This window comes from Myripristis murdjan, chromosome 14 (genome assembly GCF_902150065.1).
Source record: "Myripristis murdjan chromosome 14, fMyrMur1.1, whole genome shotgun sequence".
NCBI lineage: Eukaryota > Metazoa > Chordata > Actinopteri > Holocentriformes > Holocentridae > Myripristis > Myripristis murdjan.
In genome coordinates, this window is record NC_043993.1 from 32,242,875 (window position 1) to 32,268,456 (window position 25,582).

At 41.1% G+C, this 25,582-nt stretch overlaps 1 protein-coding gene across 1 annotated transcript in view; it reads left to right on the forward strand.

Moving 5' to 3' along the window:
• doc2b (double C2-like domains, beta) overlaps positions 1–25,582 on the forward strand; it is a 145,877-nt gene that overhangs the window by 32,310 nt on the left and 87,985 nt on the right. Inside the window, exon 2 of the mRNA XM_030068535.1 lies at positions 20,954–21,033. Coding sequence (XP_029924395.1) covers positions 20,954–21,033 — 80 coding nt within the window. The remainder of the gene's footprint in view (positions 1–20,953; positions 21,034–25,582) is intronic.

Below are 25,582 nucleotides of genomic sequence, written 5' to 3' on the forward strand. Positions count from 1 at the left end.
GTGGTCAGTGCCAATCCTGCGCTTATAATCCTGGGACTGATATTGTCTACAAAATAACCAGACCTCAGGAACGACGCCATGCCGAGATTATCCGAGAATCAACGTCACCGCGCCTTGGGTCTGCTGGAGGGAGGCCTCTCGGCTGTGGCCAGAAGAATGGGCTGTTCTGCACCCACGGTCATCAACCCAAGTTGAGCGGCATCAGCAGACTGGCACTGTGACTGATTGTCCACGTCCAGGACGAGAAAAAAAAAAGGTGGTCATACCACATATTGACTGCAGTGATTTTCAATTTTGTATTGTTTTCTCTTCAACAAATTTATTGGCCTTGATCGTGCAATAAATACACAGCATTCATTAAATTTCATGTTTGGAATTGTACAACCCATAAATCAAAGCAGAGTTGATTTGGAAAAAAAAAATTAAGCTCCCACAATAAAAAAAAATCAAGTGTAAAGTTTTCATTGACACAGAGCCATGATCGGAGCCATAGATTATAACTTCCATACACCTCAGTCTGATAAAGGATCAATGAATCAGGAAGACTACACTACCATATTCAACTCAATCACCCGCTCTGTCCCTACACTGGATGCTAACAGGGGGGGGATGCATGTTGGTCATTTTGCTAACAAGGGGGATGCCATTCTCCCTTAAATCGCCTGCTGAATCTTATCAAGCAAACACAGACTGTATGTGCCTCTGTCGTGACCATTAAAACGGTTTGCCTCCTTGCTCTGGTTTGTCAGCTGTGACCCTGCAGGTTATTGAAATCAATGTGACAAAACAGTGTATTGAGCTTTTCTACATACCTCTTCCTCTCTGGCGGACACAGGGTGCCAAAATAATCATTAGACATGCTGGAACTGGCTAGCTACAGGTATCGATGTTTCACATTTGGCTGCATTGATTTCCCCTCTGGTGGACGTGGCTTCTTGAGTTTTCCACTCTGCACTCCAGAAATAGAGCTACATAGCACTCAGAATCAGCAAGACAGTTTTACTTTGATTAATTTATTGTTTAAAAGTTCAGGCTTATGTGGTTGTATAGCCCTTAGTCCTGTGTAGGTCCCAAAGGGCTTCACAAAGCATAAGCCAGCCTACATACGAACCAATCAACAACCAATCACAACAGAATGACACGCTGATGATATGCTATGCTATCTGCGTTGGTTTATGCGAGAGTGTTGTCATGGAGAAACGGAGTGAATCATCTGCTTGAGACACACATGGATGATTGAAATGTCTTTCTTTGACCAATTAACAGAACGCTTCCCAGGACTCGAGATTCAAGATTCAAGATTGCTTTATTGTCATTTCTCGTGCACTTGCGTACATAAAAAGTGAAATATCATTCCCCCCTAGCCACCATCAGTACCAACAATCCATAAACAGCTAGACCAAATAAAAGTAAAATTCGATTAAAATGACAGACAACATACTAAACATAAAAACATAAAATTGGAGCCTGAGCACAACGTGTTAAAGTGCAAAGTGAAGTTTAGTGCAGCAGCACAGTATATTAAGTGCAATTCAAACTCAGTGTAAACTCTGTGTATTCCTTTAACTAAACATCAATCCACTCACTTGTGAAAAATATACAATAGTTGACCGACTGCTGATTACACTTGGGAGTAATTTGCAGCTACTCTTGTGGCACATCAAATGCAAAAAGGTTGGAAAAACGGTAAGTGGTAAGATCTCAAGAGTGCGGTGACTAATTCCTCCGCAGTTATGACTAATTGATGTCATTGTCACTATGAAACCTGCTGTCGGTGTCAAAACCATGCCTTTGTTTGTATTTCCATGTATCCCTTCATCTCGGCTTGCCTTTAATGATTCAGACCCAGCATGGCCGCATGCAGCTGTGGTAGGCTACATTATCTAATGTGATTGTTGTTTCTGGTCAAATGCACACACACCCCACACACACACACACACACACACCACAACCACCCATTTATTTTCCTCCTTGATATTAGATCAAGTCGAGCCCAATGTGGTAAGCTATTTGATGGGGATACAAAATTGTCTGTCTCATCCATTCTCAGGCTTGCCCAGTTCCTAGCAACCAACAAGATTAGCCTGTCTGTTTCTCTGTGCCTTGGAAAGACCCGGAGTGCAGGCAGATACCACAATTATATTATACAGTCTTAATGCATGCATGCAAGCACCGGATGTAAACACATATGTGCACACATACACACACAGCTGATAATAGCAGTATAAATACAGTATGAGCGAAATTCTGGATTTACTACGAAATCAAGCCCGGGGACACAGTGGAGGTTAAACCCACATAAACTCAGCTCACTGGTTTATTTGCACAGTAGAATTTATTTACTTTTTTTTTTTTATGCTCACCTGAATCTTTATCATGCGTTCACAGTGTACATTGGAGTAAGCTGTATCAAACTAATTTAAGTTGTGTGAGGATGGGGAAGTTTCATGGTGCATTAAGCAGTTTATGACTTTTAGATTGCATGGTGGTGTCTTGGTGTCGCGTAGAGGCTTGAAAGGGAGTTTTGAAGGCTTGAAATCTCAGCAGCCGGACAAGTAATCGTTAAGTCATTCGTATTGATCAACAACCCTATCAGCGCTCTACAGATGTAGCATTTTGTGCTATGGGGCACAAAAAGCCGTACGTATTGCATATAGAATGAGGGAAGAATGAAAATATCATTGATTTTTTTTATTTTGCTGTTTTCCTTTATGATGATCAGAGACTGGAGGTTATAATTAACCCGCCTTTTGCTTTTCCCTCACATATCTGTTGTTTGAATTTTGCTCTCAAACACCGACAGCACACGTTGCAAAAACTGAGGATTTGGCTTTTTTTTGCTGCTGCTGGATCGGTGGTAACCCCCAGCACTGCTTGGCATGCTCCATATCCAGACAGGTGCTTCACACTCAGTGCCCAGCACCGATCAGAGAGCAAGATTAAGCCCTGCATCAATCAAGCAGCACTCCATCAGAGAGACTGCGCCTGTCTTCACTGCAGGTACAGCAGCACATCTTAGTCTGGAGCTCCCTGCAGTCTCCAGCGTGCATATTCATACAGTCAATCTTCCATGCATAATACAATTGCAACTGTTCATGCGGTACTATCAGCCATTACATTTATGCAGCCTCTGAAGATGACAGTTTTTGTGACGGTTACAGTGAAGGGAAGCGGCAAAGTCGGGAGAGACGCCGGCATTAGCATCAGCCCTGTTGCACTCACACACAAACGGCACTGAAACTTCAATTTTCTTCAACCGTTGATGTCAGCGACTGTGCCATCTGGCCTCTTCTTTCATTGTAAGTTACTCCTACGTCTCCCAGCAAACGTTTAGAAAGCCGAGCAGATTTTGACACAACAATTTGCGCGGCTTCTCAAACCTTGAAAACCAAAATGAAAGCCGAGACGACGGCCATAGCTGCTCCCCGTATCGATCCACGAAACAAGGACCTAAATATCTCTCTGATGCCGCGTAGACAGTTTCCGTATCGGTTTGAATAGGAATTTTCACCGTGCAAATGATCGCATTTGAAAATGAAAATTAAAAAGTTTGTGCTCAGTTGGGCTGACGCCGAACTTTGCCACCTCGTGCACGTCTGTCAGGTGCTTACTGGGTTGTGACTGCATTCATCTTCAGTGGGGGAGGGAGACAGCAGAGGCTCGGCAGCTCACCTCAGTGTTAACATTATGTCATCCTTCTCAAGGCTGAGCCACACAACTGCACTCTCGTGTTTTATGCAGCACATGTGGCGTAGTTCCATGTGCCTCTTGGGTACTAGTCTATTTTTTTCTATCTATAACGTTAACTGCGGAGCAAATTGAATAGAAGTTTGCATAATGTCAACATCATGCCATTTGCAAACTATGAATTAGAGGAGATAACCGCCTGAATTTGGCGAACACATTGCACATTTTAGTCTGACAGCGGTGAGTAAGGAGTGTCGCTGCCTTTTCTATCCTACTCTGTTGTCAGCTCAACGTGAATGCTGCCGCTGTCTACAGAATTTCATAACGTGGAGACCAAAGGAAAAAAAAAAAGAAAGAAAGAAAGAAAGAAAGAAAGGAAAAAACACTCCTCCTCCTCCTCCTCCTGCCTAATCCACTGGGCTGCGATGCTGAACGTACAGCAGTGTGGAAAAGATAGCTTCTGTCAGGGGAGGCTGCCAGGCAAAACTCTTGATCACCGCCCCTCTTCATCTTTTTGCATTGAGGAACAGAAACGCAGTTCAAATTAGCCCAAAAGCCAAAACAGTGTCTTATCTGGTGCCGCTTTAAATGGAAATTTGCTTTCTTTTCTTTTCTTTTCTTTTTTTTTTTATTATTTAAACTCCAAAAGAATAACACACTGGAGACTTGCCCCCTTAAGAGGATTAATCTAGTGCAGTGACAACAGTATCATAGAGATGTATCACCGACCAGTGTCTTCACAGCCACCATTTCTCATGTAAGTCCACCGTCAAGCTCTTGACCCAACAGCTTAACACGGCTAAATTGACTGCCATTGTGCTAAAGAGTAGGAGGCTAAAAAAGACATGAAAAGGCACTGCTATACGCTATTTATTTACCACTAGGGATTTTTTCTCCATAATTCTAAATTGCAAAAACAGTAAAAAGAGCCGCGCACTAAAAACGAACCAACCCTTTGATATTAAATTATGACGGGTGTGTATTCTACATCGTGGTGAATGGGGACCCTGGGCCATACAGACTGACCAATTTAATGCTTTGACTGATTAATTAAGGACAAAATCCACCAATGAATACTCTTTACAGTGTTATATAACATTAGTCTGTGTAATTTGGTGATTTTTTTGTTGTTGTACCCTCTAATGTGCTTCATCTACTTCTACTTCAGTCAGTGATTTCATTTTTCAGAAGTAAGTTCTCTGTATTGTGCACCAGTAGGTAAAGATAGTGATAGCAATTGCATAGTAAACAGGTGCTAACAATGACAGGTGTGCAAACGTATGAATTCTGCATTCTGGGCTGTTGAGGTTACCGTCTGTGGACAAATTGGTATCTCTGCCTCGTCTTTGATGGATTTCTCTTCGCATGATTGTTGAATGTCAGTGCAAAATGGCAAGCCTAGGAAGAGGCCCTTCTTGCTGTTTGACTCTTTGTGGCTGATCGGGGTGTAATAGAACGCAGGTAATCCGTCGCCCCCCGCGGTTCGGCATGCCTGTGAACCGTGGATTGCTTTATAAAATGTAACCATCAGACTGAAATAAGATTTTGCTACAGCTGTTAGTTTTTTAAAGTGTTAATTTGCTAAATTTCAACGCGGAGTTGCAGTGAAAAAATAGACCAGAGAGATATGTTTTGCAAAAAAATGTACCCATAGGCCTACACTCTGATTTCCTATGGCGGGCGCAAACCAGCTCCATGATCTAAAACTGTTACCAGTTTAGCAAATGATTTACGAATAGCTGATGTTTAAATGAGCTTCAGTGCAGTTTCGGTGCAGGTAGCCAGTTTTAATAGCAGAGTCGGAGTCGGTGGGCTGCAAGATGCACATCTTTCCTGTCCTGAGGTACAAAACAGCTTTGATCTAGTGTCTCTGAATAAGCCAATCCAAAATGATTAGTGTTTGTACCCAGCAGTCCACCTTCAGCTGGACACCAAAATCAGTCTGTGCAAATCAGAAGTGCAAACCTTAAGAACTGTCGCTTTGTGCACATACCATCGCAAACCTTTAGTAAATCAGGGGGGGTTGGTGCAGTCACATGAGGGAAGCTCACACTGCGATGCCTCCTGCATTGCACAACAAAGTCATTTATTCATATATGCATGTACAGTATTTATTTATTCATTCATTCATTCATTTATTCATTTTACTGATGCGAAAAATGATCTGATCTATCATCTACGACGTGAAACCCTGATACAGTCCGAACTACGACATTTGTGGCGTTGCACCTTTAGTGACAGACACCAAATCCATATGATCTACGAAATGTGATATATTTTGAGCGGCTATCTACATGCACATGAGCAATATATCACCAAACAGGAAAATGGACCCAGGGAGACTTCTCTGAACAGCGTTCCTATTTTTGAGGGTGATTTTTTTCTCCTTACCATTGTCACTTTACAGCATAATCCATAATATGAGCCGCGATTGTGCTCTGTGATAATGATGATAAATGATGGTGTTTGCTGTCACTGATGGCGGCAGATGTCTCTGGAATATCTAGAAGGCTTTTGATGTCTGAACTGTACGGTGGGTTTTCATTAAGAGAGGCAGCAACAACTGGGAGAGAGAGTGACAGACATGACAAAGTCCTGGGTTGGATTCAAATGCAGGAGGTCACATTTCCAGCCTCCACACCCCTGAGCCAATGGGACGGCCTGCACAGAGGGTCTGACAGCGAGAAGTCAGGGCGGCCCAAGCTTTAATTCAGCCTCTCATCCTACATATACGTTTCGGTGACATGAAATTATTGGCATCCGGTGAGAAATCGCTCAAAACCGCAGCTCTCATCCTGGTAAATTTATTAGAAATTCTGCTTCGGGGAGATTTCAGCCTTTAGTTAGAGCACATTCCTCATCCACTAGTTTTCCTGTGGCCTGTGGTGCTGCACTGATCTCATCTTTCTATACACTTACAGCCTGTCCTGTCCTCCCACACAGAGATTTGGAAGCTTGTTAAGTTCATTTTGCAGTTCCCCCCACGCCCATGTGATGACTAGTAAATGTATTTCATGTGTAAAATCTCGAATCTTTCAGCGTAAAAGCCTCAACCTTAATCGATTCCCCTCTGACAAAAGCACTTGTTGCATTTCTTGTTGTCTCGGAGCTTAAAAAGCATCTTATTAACTGTCGCGACAAGCAAGGTCAGTGGGAAGGGACAGAGTGGTGCTGCTGGAATGGACATTCACCGCATCGGACACACAGAGCCAGCAGGTAATTCTGGGGAGGCGCACATATTGTTTATATGTATTGTCCAGTGTTCCTGTAGCATTAATCAATAAACCAGGTGGATACGGAGGTCTGCAGCTAAATCCAACTGCAAAAAAAAAAAAAAAAAATTAATTCCAAATGAGTACATTTTACATTTCACCCAGTATCAAAGGCAGTTTTTTTTTTTTAACAGTCTGATTTATTATAATTGGCTTTTCACTCACTCCTAAAAATGTCTCTTCTAATTATTGATATTGGTATCAGCCCTCATCCAGCTCCATAATTGGTCGACCTCTCCTCTGAACAAGCCTGCAGCTAAAATCCATCTCAGATGTATTGAAGGTGCCTGGCCTCAGATTTATGAAAAGAGCACAACGGGAAATTGAAATAGAATAGAAAGACATGGTTTCTTAGGAGCCAGAACTCCTTATTTCAACCTGCAAATCTCAGCAGCATGTGATTTACACAGAGCCAACACCTGAGGGTGAAGTGACTCCCGCTGGGACCGTTCTCTTTCAGCTTGATTTACCCGCTGCCAACTTAACATTTGACCAAAAAAAGTAGATCTTTAAATTAATACGGGGCATTTTTGCAGATGTAAGAACAAAGGGCAAAAAGAAAATGAATGCTATCAAATGGCTTTAGAGTTGTGTCTTCACCCACGTGCCAAGAAGCGAGCTCGGACGTCTTCACAAAGAGGTATCGTCTTTACGTCAGGCTAACAAAATGAAGCAAAAATTAAACGAGTGAATACAAGCTTCATTTAAGAAATAACATCTGTGTGTGTGGGAAAATGTAACTCAGTGCAGTGAGTCTCTAACCCGTACTGACCTTTTCTGGTGGGCAAAAAATTTGGTTGATGAACACTGGGACGAGGTCAGCAGTCAAGTACTAGTTTAGCATGGCCTGATGAACCTCTCACTGTCTGTGTTTTATTTTCTGTCTTTATATATTTTACTCACTCACCGAAGTAACGACTGTTGTGGAGTCATGAAAGACTGTCCTTCATGCTGGTCTCTGTTCTCAGAGTTTGGTTTAAAAAGCACTTTAATAGGAAAAGTGGCGTTTCCACCCTCAGAGTTCACATTCTTCCCTGTTACCAGAGCACTGTCTTTCAGGAAAAAGCTCCCAGAATATTGTCCGATATGCAAGACTCCAAACTGGTTCATGTGCAAATGAGCGATGTCAACTCTAAACGTGTACTAGCCTACATTTTGAATTGAACTGTGCATTTTAAACCAGATTTTGAGAATGGAGACTATTGTGTCTTTCATGAATCCAAAACAGTCTTTCCCTTACCAAAAAGAAGGAAACTTCTAGTTTACCTTTCCAAGTACTTAAGTTGAGTTTGAGTATACTTTCCTTACCAAGTATACTTGTATTTATGTACTAGCAGTGTACTTACATATGTACTAGTTAGTATACTTACAAAGTATACTTATACTAAAAGTACCCTGATTTGGCCCATTTTTGAGTATACTCGAGTAAACTTCAAGGTTACTTTACTTATATATAAGTATACTTAAATTATACTATTTCCTGTACTTGAGTTGTACTACTCTTTTATTTAAAGTAAACCATTCGTATACTCAATGTACTTGAAATGTACTTTACTTATACTTGAATTAAACTGTTTTCATATTGCATAAGGATGCAAATTTTGTTCTCCACGTTTGACCCATCCCCTGAGGGAGCAGTGGACAGCAGCGGTGCCGTGCTCGGGAATTATTTCGTGATCTAACCCCCCAATTCCAAGCCCAAATACCGAGTGCCAAGCAGGGAGGCAATGGGCAGCATTTTTAGAGTCTTTGGTATGACCCGGCTGGGGATTGAACCCCCAACCTCCCAGTCTCAGACACTCTACCACTAGGCCACTGAGTTGGCATAGCCTTACTTGAATCAAATAGCTGAGTGGAGAGGTATCTGAAAAGTATACTTACCTAAGTATTAGTTCACAGAAAGTATACTTAGTTCATAAAAAGTATACTTATAATTATACTTGAGTATACTACTTTTTGGTAAGGGTTACAGCGCCCCAGTGAGTAATCAAAGCTTATTAAAGCCAGTCACTAAAGTACCGTGCACTGCAAAAACTCAAAATCTTACCATCTTACTTGTTTCAAGTAAATTTTCACTTGAAACAAGTGAAAACAAACTTGAACTTGAAAGTAACTTGAAAACAAGTTACTTCTGAGGTGATCGTGTCTTATTTTAAGTGTAATGAGATATTTTGACTAGAAATAAGACATTTTGACTTGAAATAAGACAAATATTCTTGGTAAGATTTTGAGTTTTTGCAGTGTGAGAATCAGTGGTAGTTCACATAGTCCCTGTCAGGGAGGCTAAGGCAGGGCTAACAGCAGCTGGCCACAGAAACCAGCGTCCTAAAACCGAGTAAGGACTTTGCTCTACCCAAGTCCTGTGCATTATAACTAAATCACTGGCGCTACAGTGAACACTGGCTTGATTGGACCAATAGAGTTTCCATGTAAACACAAAATGACTATGATTAATAAATGTGTTGAAATTTATGACAATAATAAGTCTTGATTTAACCATCCCAGATCGCACACATTCGCTGGCCCGAGGTAGGCTGTGGATGCAAGATCTTAAATCTGCTGGAAGTCAGAAAAAAGCTTCCTCTCTGTGTAGGTCCGACGTCCACTCCCTCAGACTTTTACTGGGTAATGCAGACCTGACTTTGAAACGATCTCACACTAACCGGAACAAGAACGGGAACAGGACAGGAACAGAAAGCGATCACTTATCAGGGTGGCATCAGGTACACATATGGCCGATGAGAGCCACAGTTTATACGAACAGGATAACCAAACACAAGTAACACAGCAGACAAGTTTCTCGAGTAACAAAAAAAAAATGCTACTTCTGCACATGAAATGCACGTCACTCTTTGCCACCGAATGAAATCCTCTCCAGTAATTACTTTGGTGTTTCGTTTGATTTCTCTCAGCGTCGCGATCAACGTTTCATTTTGTTCCTCCCCCAAGCTCGGCCGAGTCTCTTTAGTCTTGTCTTGACGCTGCCTTCACATCTTGGTCTGAAGCCTTTGCTCTTTGATTACTTGACCTTTACCGCTGATGTTTCAGAGCGGCGAAAATTACTCCTCCTACTAAACCCCATTGTCGCTGCTCGGGAAGGATAGACGCAGCGTCACATTGTCTATATTTAGCCAGGTGTTCAAGGGAATAGTATGATGTTTTCTGCAAACTGTGGGCCTGTGAAGCCTTTCGAGACTGTAACTGTGATTAAGGGCTCTAAAGCAACTTAGACCAGTTTTATTTCCTTTTACTTTCTGCATTCGAGAAATGGTTAACGCTAATGTAACGGGTTATAAGCCTGCTTTAAGCCACACTGCAGTGGTGCATACTATACATACATTATCACATATTGTAATGCAAGCAGTTTGACATAGTTTAATAAATGGAGTCAGGGTAGAAACAAATATATTCTGATGCACATACATGCTCTCTCTCTCTCTCTCACACACACACAGAGAGACACACACCCGCACAACATTATGTGGGTGTGTTTCTGTGTGGTTGAATATCTAATGAGGAGAATCTGAGGAACGAGAATATGTCACAGTCCAGTGGTTTTAGTAATTAACAGGAGTTTGACCTCTGCTCCTGCCAGCTCCACTAATCTGCAGGGCTGGCCTACAGATTTAGATCCAATAGAATTGCTCTAAAATGGCGGCGTTCGGCCCTTAAAGTTGAAGTGCCGTAATTTTGTTTTCTTGATTTCTTTCCATCAACCGGCCTTTTTTTTTTTTTTTTTTTTTTAAATCTCTACTTAGTGATTTCCAATGTTTCAGGAAATGACTTAACAATCCCAAGAGAAGGCACACGGACCTGTTGCTTTCAATCAAAGGTGGTTTGGACAGATAAACTGCTTGAAACAGTGGGTTTTACTGTGATTGTGGCTGCGCTCCTTCTTCAAAAGGGCCACAGCCTATTGATGCTTCGGTCAGCGGAGGAACATGAGAGACCTGCGTGACTGTTGAACCTCGGGGCAAAATACCGAGTCTGAGGGAGGTCCTCTCTGTTTGATTGTGACAAAATGACACCAAAATTTCATGCAAACTGCTTTACATCACTTTAAAAAAAAAATGCAGTTCACTTCTATTTTAACTGTGCTGTAAAGTCTCAACTTGAAAAAAAAAAAAAAAAAGGAGCCTGATGTTTTGGTGACTGTTACAACACAAATGCATTGAACTCTTCCAGATACACCGCCCAGATGTCACCTATTTTCAAGCACTTCAATCATGAGCTTGATCAATCAGTTCAACATGGATTAAATGTCTTTAATCAGGCAAGGATTAACACAGCGTCCCCTCCCCCTGCTTTAAACGCGAAAAACTGAAATTGACCCTGAGTATAAAGACCATAGATTAACATGAAGTCGTCGCTAAAGGACAGGCTCTGCACGCATAGTACAGAGACATGTAACACCCAACCAAAAAAAAAAATAAATAAATAAAAATACACACACAGACATGGGCCTACAAACGTCACGGTAGCCCTTACACTGATGATCAAATCTGAATGCCGCTCACATCCCGATACAACACATCATTCATGTATTTCCATTATAAACGGCCTGTATGGGGTGTACATGCAAAAGCAATATATCTCAAAAATCATCCACATAAGGAAAACCTAATAACCGCTGTTTCAAGCAGCCATTTCAACAGCTGCAGGATCATCGAGCGCCAGGTGCAGGTGATGTGAAGGTACAGAGAATCACAGGGTGTCACAATGTGTAGGCTGTTAGAAATCCTGGCTGTTTTGTTGCTCTGTTGTCTGCAGTTTTTTCAATTCTTTTTCATTGTACATATTAATTACGTGTTAATTTTGTACCAGTTGGCACCTCTTCCAGTAACTAATATATATATATACATAGAAGAGATGGCAAATATTTTAAATGTCTTGGTGTTGTCTTAATGATTTGTTGCGCCCCTCAGTGAGGATAAATATATGGATACCTGCTCAGTGTTTAATCCCATAGCTTGAGTGAAGGCGAGGTGAAAGTGAAACTAAAAGTTGTATGGCATCATTTGGGTTTAATAGGTAAATATAATACCATAGATTACATGAATGATTGCCAAAATAAAGTAACAGTAATGAGCCCGTTGTACTTTATGATTACCTTTGCTGTTGCATTTTATTTTACTTGATGAATCAGAGCAAAATCTGGCCTCTTGTTATTGTTAAGGCCAAGCCGGATAAGAGGATGGTCAGTATAGGTTGAATGAGGTTGCAGGTGTGATTTGTGTGATTGACTTGTTTGCTTTGTATGCGGTAAGGTATCACAAGATGAACAGCTGATTCCTGGAGGCTTGTGAGAGTTTAAATGTCACAGGGGAGTGGGTGTGATGTTATGACAGCTGAGGCAGAGTTACTGGTCGGAGGCTCGCAATATCATAAAATGATTACCCTGCCGGGTGTGTGGAGCGGAAGTCGCCCTCCTGAAACTACATTTAATCTCAACGTGAAACAGAATATGTCAGCCATTTACTGAAACTAATAGTTTCTTTACTGTGCCTTCAAAATCGAATCAATTCAAGAAATAGTGACACAAACCACTTCACTCCATTGCCGTTCGATTTTCCACCACCTTCATGGCTAACAGTCCACTTTCCGGCAGTAATTCCAAACAAGTCCACAAGCAATAATATTTAATATTATTAAATGATGTTGAACGGGTACATACCCTTTTAAAGCCAAGCTTAAGGATTTGAAGCCCTAGGGATTAGTACACAAAGCCGATTTTATAACATTCAAGAAGAAGCACTTGAGCTGCCTGATATGGCACCATAATCACCAAGACACATAACCAGCTATGCTGATGAGGACATTAATTAAGCTAAGTATTGCATTAATTAGTATTTATTTTCCATGTCAACATACTTGTCTGCACATATCACGAATGGTTTTAATTGAACTTTGTATTTTAAAGCGTATAATGGTTTCAAGGAAATCAGTTTTCCCTCATTAAGGTGTAAATTAATGCAGCAAGGTGCTCCGAGATCTAATCACATCATCGTCTCTATAGGGGAGTCTGAGGAGTTAGAATGAAGTTTCTATTATGTATTGTGGAGGACCTGTGGATTTTCATAGACATAACTGCGAATTAGACCTAAATCTTATTACAATGAGAATCAGAATTTGGCTTTTCTGCTCTATTTCTGCCTCACAAAGCCAAATATGTGCCATTTTTGAAAGACGCCTGTTCCCCCCATGGGAATTTTCCCATGGGACAACACATAATGGGACGTGCAGATGCAGCATGCCAGGTAATTGTTCACTCAAGCACCGCACAAACAGACAAATTAACACTTGGGCAGTGTTTCCCCACAAACTGTACGCTGCGCTGGCGGTAAATTCCCAAATGTGGCCTCCTGAAATTTTATGAAATGATGTTTCAAAAGGGGGATTGTGTTCCCTGCACATGAAAAGGTACAGACTAATGTTCTGACACTGTAAAAGGGTGAGAGAAGCATGGCAGTAAGGAGAGATGCTGTCTGTTTGGAGCGATAAAGTCACATCAGCAGTGCCTTACATGGACTTACCAGCCCAGTCGCCAGGAAAAACGTTGGCATTTTACGTTTCTGCAAAGCAAGGATGTGTTGAAATGTCATATTTTCAGGTTTTGTGACGTCGTATTCACAGCGGGCGAAAAACGCTACCTAAGGAAGGAGGAGGTGTGGTGGTGGATGGCACAATAAACAGGATATATGCCAATATTTTTTAACATTAACTATGATGATGGGCCTTTTCTTAACCTTCAAAATGATGATGAACCTTTTCCTAACCTTAACCATGACTATGACCCTTTTCCTAACCTTAACCATGACCCTTTCCTATCTTGCACCAAGTGGTTTTGCTAAAGCTAACAAAGCCAACAAAGCGAATAGAAGTGGCTAAAGAGGCAAACGAGCTAATGATAGCTAGCATTTTAATGTATTTGTTAGTTTGCAGAAATGTAAAATGGCAACATTTCATTCTAGTGACTGGGTTGTGTACACCAGTAGCATCCCATTAGCAGGGGCGCCGTATATGGGGGAAAAGTTAGGACAATTCCAAGGGCCCTTGCCTGACAGGGGCCCCAAAAATAGGTAAAAACTAATATAAAATTATTAAACCATCATCGAGTAAATAGATTTTTTTTTTTTTTTTCATGGGGCCCAAAATTCCTGGCGGCGCCCCTGCCCATTAGGCCTGTCTTTAGTCAGGGACTAAAGGTTCACATATCGCTCCAACATGATTTGTAAATGACCTGCTTTTTATATGTAAAGCTGCTTCACAAAAACGTACTTTGAATCTTGTATGATTTTTTTTAATTTGTAGAACTTGGGTTTCATAGTACAAAAGCAGCCACTTTCATACTACTAATTTTTGCATTTTTTTTTTTTTTTTTTTTTTAATTTTACACTATTATATACATTATACTACTATATAATTCTAGTTATACTATTTAACTAACAGGTATCATATACAGAATATAAAAGCAAATCATAAAATCATGGAAGGTGTTTTATAATACCTTTTTGTACAGGAATCAGTACAATAATAATAATAAAATAAAAAAAAAACATGATGCAGGCACAGCTCAGTGCTTGGGAACGCTGTAAATATCAAGGTCAGCTGGTAGGCAACATTAGGTAGCTTAGCACATGGGAGCAATATTTTCCATTTGTACTATATTACCAGTCATGTGAGGAAGAACTGCAATACACATACTGTCCAACATGATGGATTAAGTTAGTCAAGGCAGCAGTGTGTCTCCAAGCTGTTTTTAATGGATTTTTTGAAATCAATGGGAGTCTGTGACGGCGGGGAGGTGAGGAAAACCCGAAGCAGAGCGGCAGCAGCATCTGTGTGAATTTAGACTCCTCAAGAGCAATATTCGCGACAGCAAAAAAAAAAAAAAAAAACACTTAAAATTACACCTGTGTTATCCATTTAAATGCTGTTGTCTGTATTTTTGAGATATTTCTTTTGTCAATTCTTTTCCTGCCTATCTCTGCAACTTGTGGCCAATTATTCGTCTCCGGCACAGCGATGTGAGAAAATGTGTTTTACCATTTCACAATGTGTGCTACCTGGTCTTGTAATAAGGCATTCCTGAGCACCAAACATGTAATTATTACGCCATTTTACTGTGAGTTATTTACTGCTAATGCCACCCAAATTGCACTTTCACTCCACCTGAGCAAGCCCCATAAATAAATGATGAACACGCGATGCTCACAGTGCACTAATGGATTTTTTTTTTTTTTAAACTGTGTAAACCTTGTTACATTATCCCCTGTTGCTTCCTGATGATCAGCGCTCACAGACAACAAAACCTCAAGATTTGCTCGGCTGCCGTTGAGAGATAAACCAACATTTGCATGAAGTGTGTATATGCGAGTAGCTGGGAGTTTTCTGTGGGTGCATGAGAGAAAAGATGATTCAGTGTGTGTGTGTGTGTGTGTGTGTGTGTGTGTGTATGGGTGTTTGGCTTCTCAGACAGGTTTTCCACCCCTGGCTGCCATCACTGTCTATCATAAACTTTCAGCTGCGAGGTGACTGACCGGTCATTCTCACTCACTGGGAATTGCCGCTGCTGTTTTGCCTGCAGGGAGGTAATGGAGACGGCTTGTGCGCTGCGCCTCTTAACTGAGGATTGCGTTGGCCACTTTGACACAGGTCATCACTCTAAACACCTCCCGTTTCTCGTCAGCTCTCTCACCTTCATCAGATCTCCACACACCGTCACGGCCAAGAGATCCGATTTTTACTATAAAAAGTGCTCCAACGCACCCGATGCGCTGCTCTGCCGTGGTTTTCATGTCACGCATGAGTGTGTGGAAGTGCAAATGAAGCGCACTTTGTTTTTCTCTTGACTCCGATGGCAGCGAGAGGCGACTTCCCCGCATTGCTGGTTATTCAAAATTCCTCATCCTCTTTTGGAGATCCGATTTTTCAAATGTCAGCGATGCACAAATCATGGGGAGCCATCTGTGACCCAGGTCCCTCTGTCAATACGTCCTTTGCGTTTTCCTCTGCCGACAAAGAATTCATTTCTTTGGGATTGATTTCTAATTCACTTTACCATTTCAGTATGATAATCTCGTGACATTTCGGCCAGGCTCTGCACAGGTTAATGCACTTCAAATTTGGGAATGGCACATGCGAGCGCTCTGTGCCATGCCCTGGCTGCTAGACGTTGCCCCAGTATCTGTGTGTGCTCATCTCCAAATCCGATCATTGCTGTGGTGGAAGCCGATGCCAACTGGGCGCATTTCTCTACTGACTAGAACGCATTTTCAGGGTTTATCTACAGTAGATGGCAGCTTTTTCCCTGTTTGGGGTCTTGTAGCAGACAGTGACATCTAAGCTTAGACGTGTCTGGTGTTCAGAAATGATAAAGCTCCAATCCTGCTGTATTTTCATTGTTGAGTTTAAATCAATGTCCTACACAGCGTTTCCCCTGGTACTTTAGATGTCCTTGTGACTGCAAAGCCACAATCCATCCTGGCATAAATGTGGTCGTCGTGTCTGGTTTGAAACATCGCTTTGTTCCTTTTAGGCAATAACTCTAATAACTGGCTGTGAGTTCCCCAAAGTACATAAATCATCCTGCAGGAACAAAACATACTTTGCCCTGGAAATGATCACACTGTAAACAATGAACAACTTCACATTTTCACATGTCACTCATCAATTTCCTGAGCAACAACCATGCCACTCAAAAAGTCTGGTTCTCAACACACACATCTTGTCTGAATCTCTAATTCAGTTTCACAGGTTCACCTGACAACCACAGTTGTGTATGGACAGTTTTCCCCCTCTCTACTGAAATTGATATCTTTGAAATCCTCTGTCTCTTTCTCAAGTCAAGAGCCCGATTGGCAGAAGAACGTCTCATTTCTAGAAATGTTAATTATGTCAGTTTGTTGCAGTGTAGCTCAACGCCCTCTCATGACAGACCTCAGTTGGAGTAATTGTAAGGTCTATTTATGCTCCTTTCTTTGCCAGAAATTAGGTAATTAATAATTCTTTGCAGAAAATTAGGTAATCATTTCTTTCTATGCTGCTAAGTAGCTACTTGAAATTGAATTAAACCTATCACCTTTCCTGAGAGTCACACAAATTATACCGCACAGCAAGACTGAAATATGACTCTACTGTACAAAAAAATGACTAAGCTTTAGTAAACTCCTGTAGAGTTCACAGCACTGTTGCATCGCAGTGGGTTGTGCCCCACAGCTATCCAGATGGCTCGTCCATCTACAGTGCAAAACAGTGATGCAAGCAGCTCATGGACAGACTTCCTAATTGCATCCCACTGTCGCACTAAATATAGTGATTAACATAGGCAGTGTTGGAGTATATTTGATATTGGTACGATGGCAATGTTTATTGCAAAGGACAGTCTACCTCTTGGTCCTCATCTTGAAGAAAAGTCACATGCACTGTGTCCAAAAGCATAATGGTAAATTTATTTCATTACTTTTTCTGCTAAGTTCCCAAAAGAGCACGGCTACAGCACTACAGGCAACAAAAAGAAATGGAAGAGGCTCTTTGATTAGTAATGAGATCATGTGAGATATGATGAACTTTCATTAGAGAGAAGAGACACTGTTTTGATTTTCCCCATGGAGATATGGATATAGTACCTTGCATTCAAAACATGCAGATGAAAAATATCGAGGGAGCATTACACACATCCATCAAAGGCATGATTAGTATACCTGCATCAGCCAAACAACACATTATCACACTGATATACATTACAACAACTGTGCTGGCACAATAGGATTTGGAGACCTTTGTAGCCCCCACCACCCCCCAAAAAACAGATATCCAGCTGTACCCTGGAATCTGATTTCTGGTCATGGTTTTGCAGCCCTGGGAAACAAAATACATAATTAAATTGGTGAAGCTTCTACTCTAATTTACATGCAATTAAACAATAAATTACGACCAGATAATCAGGATAAAAAAAATGTATCATAAAACCCTATACAAAATCCCTGAAACTAGGCAATTTTGCACATTAGCGACACCACATGGCCAGCTAGGGATAATACACTACAAGATGGTCTTTTATCGAAAAATAATGACCAAAGTTATTATTTTTCATTTACATTATTAAATGCCATGTAGAGTTTCTACATACATTTCTTAATCTAGTAAAAGCAATGCAATTACGGTTTTTTGTGGGTGGACAGTGCCGAGGGTGGCCCTCTTTAGCTCAGTAGAGTAAGGGACAGTTAACTCTGTCCCATCTCGACAGTCATGACTGCCCACCCAGGGCCTGTGACCCCCACCTCAGCGGAAACGTGAAGTTTGAGTTCAGCGACTAATTGGCAAACAAAAGCAACACACAAAATAAATTCAATGAACAAAGCAATGCACTGTTGTGCAAATGTACAATGCAGTTTTATTTTTATTTCTTCACGAAATTTTATCATTTGATTTAATAATAAATGTAATATTTTAGGTCTTAGCCCATGTACCGCTCTTTTATACCTTTTTTAATCCCTGCTTGTTGACTACACCAGCCTCTGACACTTTTTACAGTGTTTTTCTCCTGTGTGTCTGCTCTGTGTTCTGTTGTCTTTCTTTGTCAGTAGTGTGTTTTATAAACTTGCCCCCGTAATCAGAATGAACACGGCCACAATAGGGAAAAAAAATAAGCTATAGGCCCAGTAATATGCAACGAGAGAGAGCGAGAAGGCAGAGGTGGTCGAGCGAGCTTGACAGTGAATGAACAGAAGAGGCAGAGGTAGTGAGAACAAATGTTTTTCTGAGGTTTTGAATCACCGCAACCATGAGATGTTCTTCATCATACAGGCATAACTATGCACAAAAAATTAGGCTGATAGACCCAGTGGTTAGTGTGATTATCTGTGGAGAGACACACACACACACACACACACACCATAGCAAGCAGCAGTTGATCTCCTGCTGGCTTCCACCTGTTAACAACTTATAAAGCTTTGTTTTTTATTATCAACAGTTGTCACTTTATGTGTTTGTCAGACGTTCTCTGAATGCAAAAAATAAATTCCTCATTTCATTCATTTGCTGATGAATCTAATCGAAAATTAGAGGTAATTTCATAGAGCTCAAACCTCAGCCAATAGTGAATAAAAATATTGATTTACTGAATATTTCTCCAACTTGCAGAGCTGCAGCCTCCTCAACAGTTCATGTTTGTTTATCACTGATCTTACAGGTTTCATTTTCCAAGATTAGAGGAGGTGCTGAGTAGAGCACAGGCCTCCTCCAAGGAGGCGTTTACTCCACCTGATAGTGCTGTACATCTCCATTCGAAAGGGCTAGTCGGATCTGATTGCACACATTAAAATCAGCTGAACCACCTACACTGGCTGTGTTACGTCTGAAGCAGCCAGACGGAACTGAGACAGATGGTGCGCTCAGTAGAGTGGCCATTCATCTCCATTCAGTTTATTTATTTTATTTTATCATGAAAACCACAGATTAAACACATTTGAAGCCTTTTAATAAGGGTTTTGAAATCATAAAAGTGCAAACTGTTTGTTATGTCATTCAATTCTACTACAATAGCATATTTGTAGCAGAATTTTAACATTGGAGTCTATGGCACTTCCACGTCTAATCTCCCGCATGACGTTTGTGGACCAAAATGATGCCGATTTGCAACATGGCCATAGTCTCGGTTCTGTTTGTTCTTGTTTTATCTTTCGGCTGATTGGTGTGAAAATGTAATCAACTCTTCTTTGGCTCAGGACCAACCTTTCTACAAAGTTTCATGTAGAAACTTTGAGTTCAGAACTTTTTCAGATATCTTGTTCACAGACAGACAGAGACAGACACGACAATTACATAACCTCCACCACCTCCTTGGCAGAGGTAAATATAGGAAGTGATTGCTGTGTGGTTTAGCAGCAGATTTGGAAGTCTCGATGTCGGACTTTCCACCAGGACATGAATGCAGCATAATAGCTGTGACTAGAAAACAATAATTGTCGAATGGCAGAAATCCCAGAATCCGATCACATCAAATTCTAATCAGCTGATCCTTGGGCCAAGAGCAATCTGTCCACCACATTTCATCCAAATCTGTAACTTTCTGTGATATCTTACTAACAAACAGACAGACAGATGGGATGAAAACATAATTTCCCTCCTACTTTGATGGGAGAGGTAAAAAATAGAGGAAGTGCCAATCAGTGTTGGAGAGTCACCCACTCAATTAAAAAAAAAAAAAAAAAAAAAAACAGTTACATATGCGAAATATTAATTCTGTTGTCATTCATTATAAATATAAGTGTGAATAAACAAAAAATGTGTTGATTGGTGGGCATGTTATTCTTGCCGAGTGTGAGAGAGAAGCCCCTCAATGCTGTGGAGCTGGTTTGGCCTTTTGAAGCCCACACACTTTTTCATGTTGATGTTGTTGAGACACTTTCATCTTGTCAACATTTCATCCATCATTTCATCAGAGAGGCAGTCGCCGATGCATTCGAGGAGAAGCAGGCTAATTAAACGCTAGTTGAGCTGTTGCTTTTGGCCGGCGGCTCGTGTAGATGTACAGTTTAATTGGGGGCAAGTCGTGATGGATTCCAGCGATATGATGATGATAACAAAATAGAGAAATCACTGAAATAAATCAGTGTGAAATACCCTGAACTGTTTCATTTCTATATAAGATCTTTTCATCTTTTTTGTCAAACAGGTGAATCAAACACCAGACTGATATTTTTATCACAGAGACTTACTGTACACCACTTCCAAAGATAAGATTTCTGTTGACGTGACTAACATAATAACATCATCATTTTTTATTATGTTTATTCCTCAATAATGAGGCCAAGACAACAATGAGAGTTTCTCATTAGTGGCATCGCCTCTGAAATTGTGAGAGAGCGTGGAGCGATAACAGTTTGGGGCTTCCACTCTCCCCTGTGACGATGTTAGTGTCACGTTAAGAATTAGTTTTCCAGTTGCTAATTCCCGTCTCCTCCTCATTTGCCTCTCCTCTGTCTTCACAGCTACACTGGGGACCTTGGACTTCAGTTTGCTCTACGACCAGGAAAACAATGCACTGCACTGCACCATCAACAAAGCCAAGGTGAGCAGCTGATGAGGATGATGATGATGATGATGGTGACTGTAAAACTTAAACTCATGTACGCCATCAGAACAGTGTCAGTGTAAAGTCTTTTCTTTTGTCAAAATCTGTGATTATATTTGGTTATATTTTTTTTTTTTTTTCATATTCAGATGGCAGTGAGTTGATCCTAAACCAAAATGAGGATATTTCTGATTTTTTTATGCAATGCCTGGCAACCCACAACGAAAAGGAACATAACTTGTTGATAAAATTCTTGATGCCATTATAAACAAGTGTCAGTATCTTAAAGAGTGACTCAGCTTGAACAGAAACCTTCTGCTGCGCTGCCCTCTAGTGGTTGAACCTCTCAGGCAATGTTGCACCTCTGGCCACGCCCTGTCAGTGATGTGGCAGCAGGTGTTTTTAGCAGCTGTCACCGGCGCAGCACCTGCAGCTGCATCACTGATTTGTTTGTCAGAAGTGCAACGTCCCCCTTTTTTTGCTCGATGTGATTTCGAGTTGAGCTACTTTTTAAAACGAGGCTTGAAAATTGAATATATGACATTTCAAGAAAATTCGTCCAGTTATATATTATCACGCTGCTGACAAATGTTATCACTTGTTTTCAGAAAAACAAGATTTTATGACTCAGCAGCACCTGGTAATTAATTAACTTGGTAAACTGGATTTAAAAATATGTATTTATTTATTTTTGCAGTGCTCTACTCGTATTTTACAGATGTACCGTGGGCAAACAGGCCGCAGTTGGATAGTGACTCAACATTACACCATTCTGTGGAAGGAGGGAGATCTTTCCATCTCTATCCATTTCATAAAACATGAATTATTTCTATTCCGTCGCTTGAAAAGAAAAACCAATGCTACGCCACCCACCGAAACACCAATTTGTTTCTTAAGCGAAGGTGGTTGTTTTCCGCCTGGCGTGCAAACAATGGGCTTGTCAGGGGGAAAGCGGTGGGAAAACATGACAGCATCCCCGGCTAACTCTCTGAAAACAGTCCACAAACCCACTAATTGGTAGCATGTACCACGGCTAATGGCAGACACACAAACAAGCTAATAGCAGTGTTCAGGGGGCAAATTATAACCAATGTCCATTTACCAAGAAAAACATTGATTTTTGTGCCTTAGCAGTAGCATAATGCCTTAAGGAGTTTGTTTTTAAGTGAAAATGACCCAAATTGTACTTACCCAAATGCTGGCATTTACCACTGAGCTGCACAGGTGTTGGGGTTTGCCTGATATTTTGTGGTGATATTCAATATCTTTGACCATTTTCATACCAATACAGTTATATACTTCCATCAGAATTTCATCCTTGTCTCAGTGGAAATGCAGCATTCAGACTCTGGGACACTGAAACTTTCAATTTATTAGATAAACATTACATTAGAATTAATTGTAATGAATTGAATGACTGAATTATATACATCATGTCATTGTATTTCGCCAATATGTCCATCACCAGCAACCAGTACACCACGTCTGTCCTATTACCTAAGACGGCGAGCTTCAATGATTTCCAAATATTAGTCAAGCCTGAGGAAAAAGAGTCCAGGGGTCCTTTATGATTCCCTCCATCGACTTCCCTTTGATGAGGCGGCGGCTCTGTCGTCAGCGGATAAGTCGGCTGGCCGTGGGTAGGTGGTGCACAGGGACGTGGGCTGCACAGGAGCCTGACTTGGCATGAGAGCTGGCCAGCGGTGTGGGCACCAGGCCATCTTGATTGATGGCAGCTATTTGCTATACTGCTGCGCTTCCTGGACTTAAACCACTTGCTTGCCAAACTGAAATGCTTTTTCACTCTCAGATATAACCTCATTTCCTTGGTAGACTTTGTTTACTGAAAACTTCGCTCATCCCTCCTACCTTTTTTCTTTTTTTCCACTGCCAAGTCCATTTTTCAATACTAAGTCTAAGCTGCACGTGACTTGGCGTGTACTATCCATCTCAGATAAACAAGTCTCTGATTAAAGCCTATAGATCCTGGTGCATGCGAGGAATGGTACTAGGAGCAGATAGAAAGACTTTTTCAGGTACTGAATGACTTCTGGGGATTGATATCGATCTCTGGTGAGTAAAGGATGAAGGTGTGCAGCGGGGACGGGGTTTTCTATTTGTACAGCAGTGGTACCCCACATGTACAGTGCATACATTATCACAATACCGCTGGCATTTACTGAGGAAAGCAAGTCTAAATAAATGCCACAAACTGACAAAAGGTCACTAGACAACATAACCAAAACAAACAAAAGAGGTTAAAAGAGGTTCGGAAAGGCCACTGATCTGATAATTCTTCCAAAATGGAAAACAAGCTAAATGCAATTTGCATAAAAAAAAAAAAGAGTTGTGCACAAAACAAAATTGAAATGTGGGAAAGCACATCTATTCTTCCCTGCAGAGGCTCTCTCACTGAAGCTCGGGTCCAGCAGGCTTTCAGTCAGCACAGATGTCTCACAGTCAACTTAACAAGATCAAATGCCACGTTCACGTGCCGGTGGGAGGGCTCCACATCTGGGCCTTCCCTCTCTGCTGCTAAACGGCATTGCATTCACAGGACAACAAGAAACTGCTTAACAAGCCCATTTAGCAAAATTCACACGAGCAAATTTTAGTTGTGATGTTTAGTCTATCTAACAGCAAATATGTAATTAAGGTGCGCGTTAATGTTTACCAACAACTGACCCAAAGCTTGATTTTGTGCCCTCTCATTTCCCCTTCCAATCCCCCTGCAGACAAAGCACAGACAAAATGCTGCCTGCATTATTTCCCCCCAGTTAAGTTGCCAATCATCATCTGCCACAGTTTTTCTCCCATTTCTTTCTCCTCTCATATTATGAAGAAAAAAATGCCACTCTGTTTGGTATCGGTTTGCTCGCCTAAACAAGTTTCAGTCAAATGTTCGACAGAGTGAGAATGGATTATTATAATTGATACCATCAGGTTTGCATTCTCACAAATAGAATGAATCAGAAATTGGACTCCTTGCATATGTTTTTTTTTTTTTGGGGAGGTGTGTAATTTGGCATCAGGTATTGGCACAGACAGGCCTGATGATACAGTGTGATGATTGCCAACTGCACTTGATAATTTTCTTTGGAAGTAATTTGTAAGTGGAAGTGAACGATTCTGAGCCGTGCATTAAGGGTGGAGGTATGAGGGCAAATAGCCCACAGACTTTCCCTTGTTAACATTTAATTAAAGCTTTTGCCTCAACAGGAGCTGACATGTCGGCACGGTGAGAAAGAGAACCATTTGATTGTTTCCTTTCTTAGTTTAAATGAATGAGCTATTTTTAAGAGGCGAAATTATGTTATTTTTTGGAAAAGCCAAGTTTACTTTTCCATGAAAAGGATCTAGAGAAAAGGTACAACAGACAATATATTAATATTGCATACCTGTCATCCAATAGGGGTATTTACCTATGAGATAGCATCGTATGAGTTATGCGATATCAAAGGGGTATTTGCCTTGCCAAAGAGGGTTTTGTCTCATTTTCACACTGCAATTGAGTAAATCGCTGCTTGAGGGTGGAAGCTGACATTTAATCTGAACCACAGGTTATTACAATGGTATGAAATAGTGTTTCAGTCAAGAGTCAGGTTGTGCGCACAAATGGTTGCTACGAGCCATGTTGACTATCTTGGCATCTGTCAATCAAACAGGAGGTTATTAGGAAGATAATAGTCAGTAATTTACAGCTGTTTACTTATTCCATGAAGAGATTCAATTAAGATAAGTACAGGATAATGAAGCCTCGGTTTATCGGGGACCTTTAACCCCCTGCAACTGTCTGAAAGGCAATGTGCCTCTAAATGATGTATTTTCCCCCATTGTGCAGCACGCATTAAAGCACTCAGCAGCACTTCAGTCACCACGATTAAGTCCTCACCGGATCACCCGTTTCACAGGGCTGCTTGAACCGGATCAGAGTGTGAGCATAATGACAGACTTCAGCCTAGCGTTTATGATTTGTTGCACGTCTTGGTACAAAAACGACTCCCTTCATCTGCGTGATCAGAGATCGTCTTTGGTCTTTGGACGAGGTTTCCAGATGACACTCCCAGCCTTATACCTGATCCCTGCTGGATAATGTCACTCCATTTAGCTGTGCCATCTTTAGAGGCTCCTCACCCCACTTATTGAATTAAGCCACAGGGAAAAAATCCCCTGTAATAGCTCACATGACTGAAATTAGTCCATTTGGGCCCTTTGAAATTGCTACTAATTGATTTAAAAGAGAATACATGCATGTGCACATTCAAAGAGAGGCAAAAATGGCTCAGAGCTGTTTGAGAGATAACAGCACTTCCCCTGCTCAGCGGCCCTCTCCACCGGCTGGACTCGCTGTCTGCAATCATGATAGCTCAAGCACAGCGGCATATGAGGGACTATATGTGCATTAATACGATTATTAAAACTTGAAATTGAAAAGATTCCCACAGCAGCATTATAATTTCCTACAAACTACACATATGTATCATTTGGATCCAGTGAAAATTCAGCAATCCAGTTTTTATTTGCAGTTTCACATACTAACATGGGC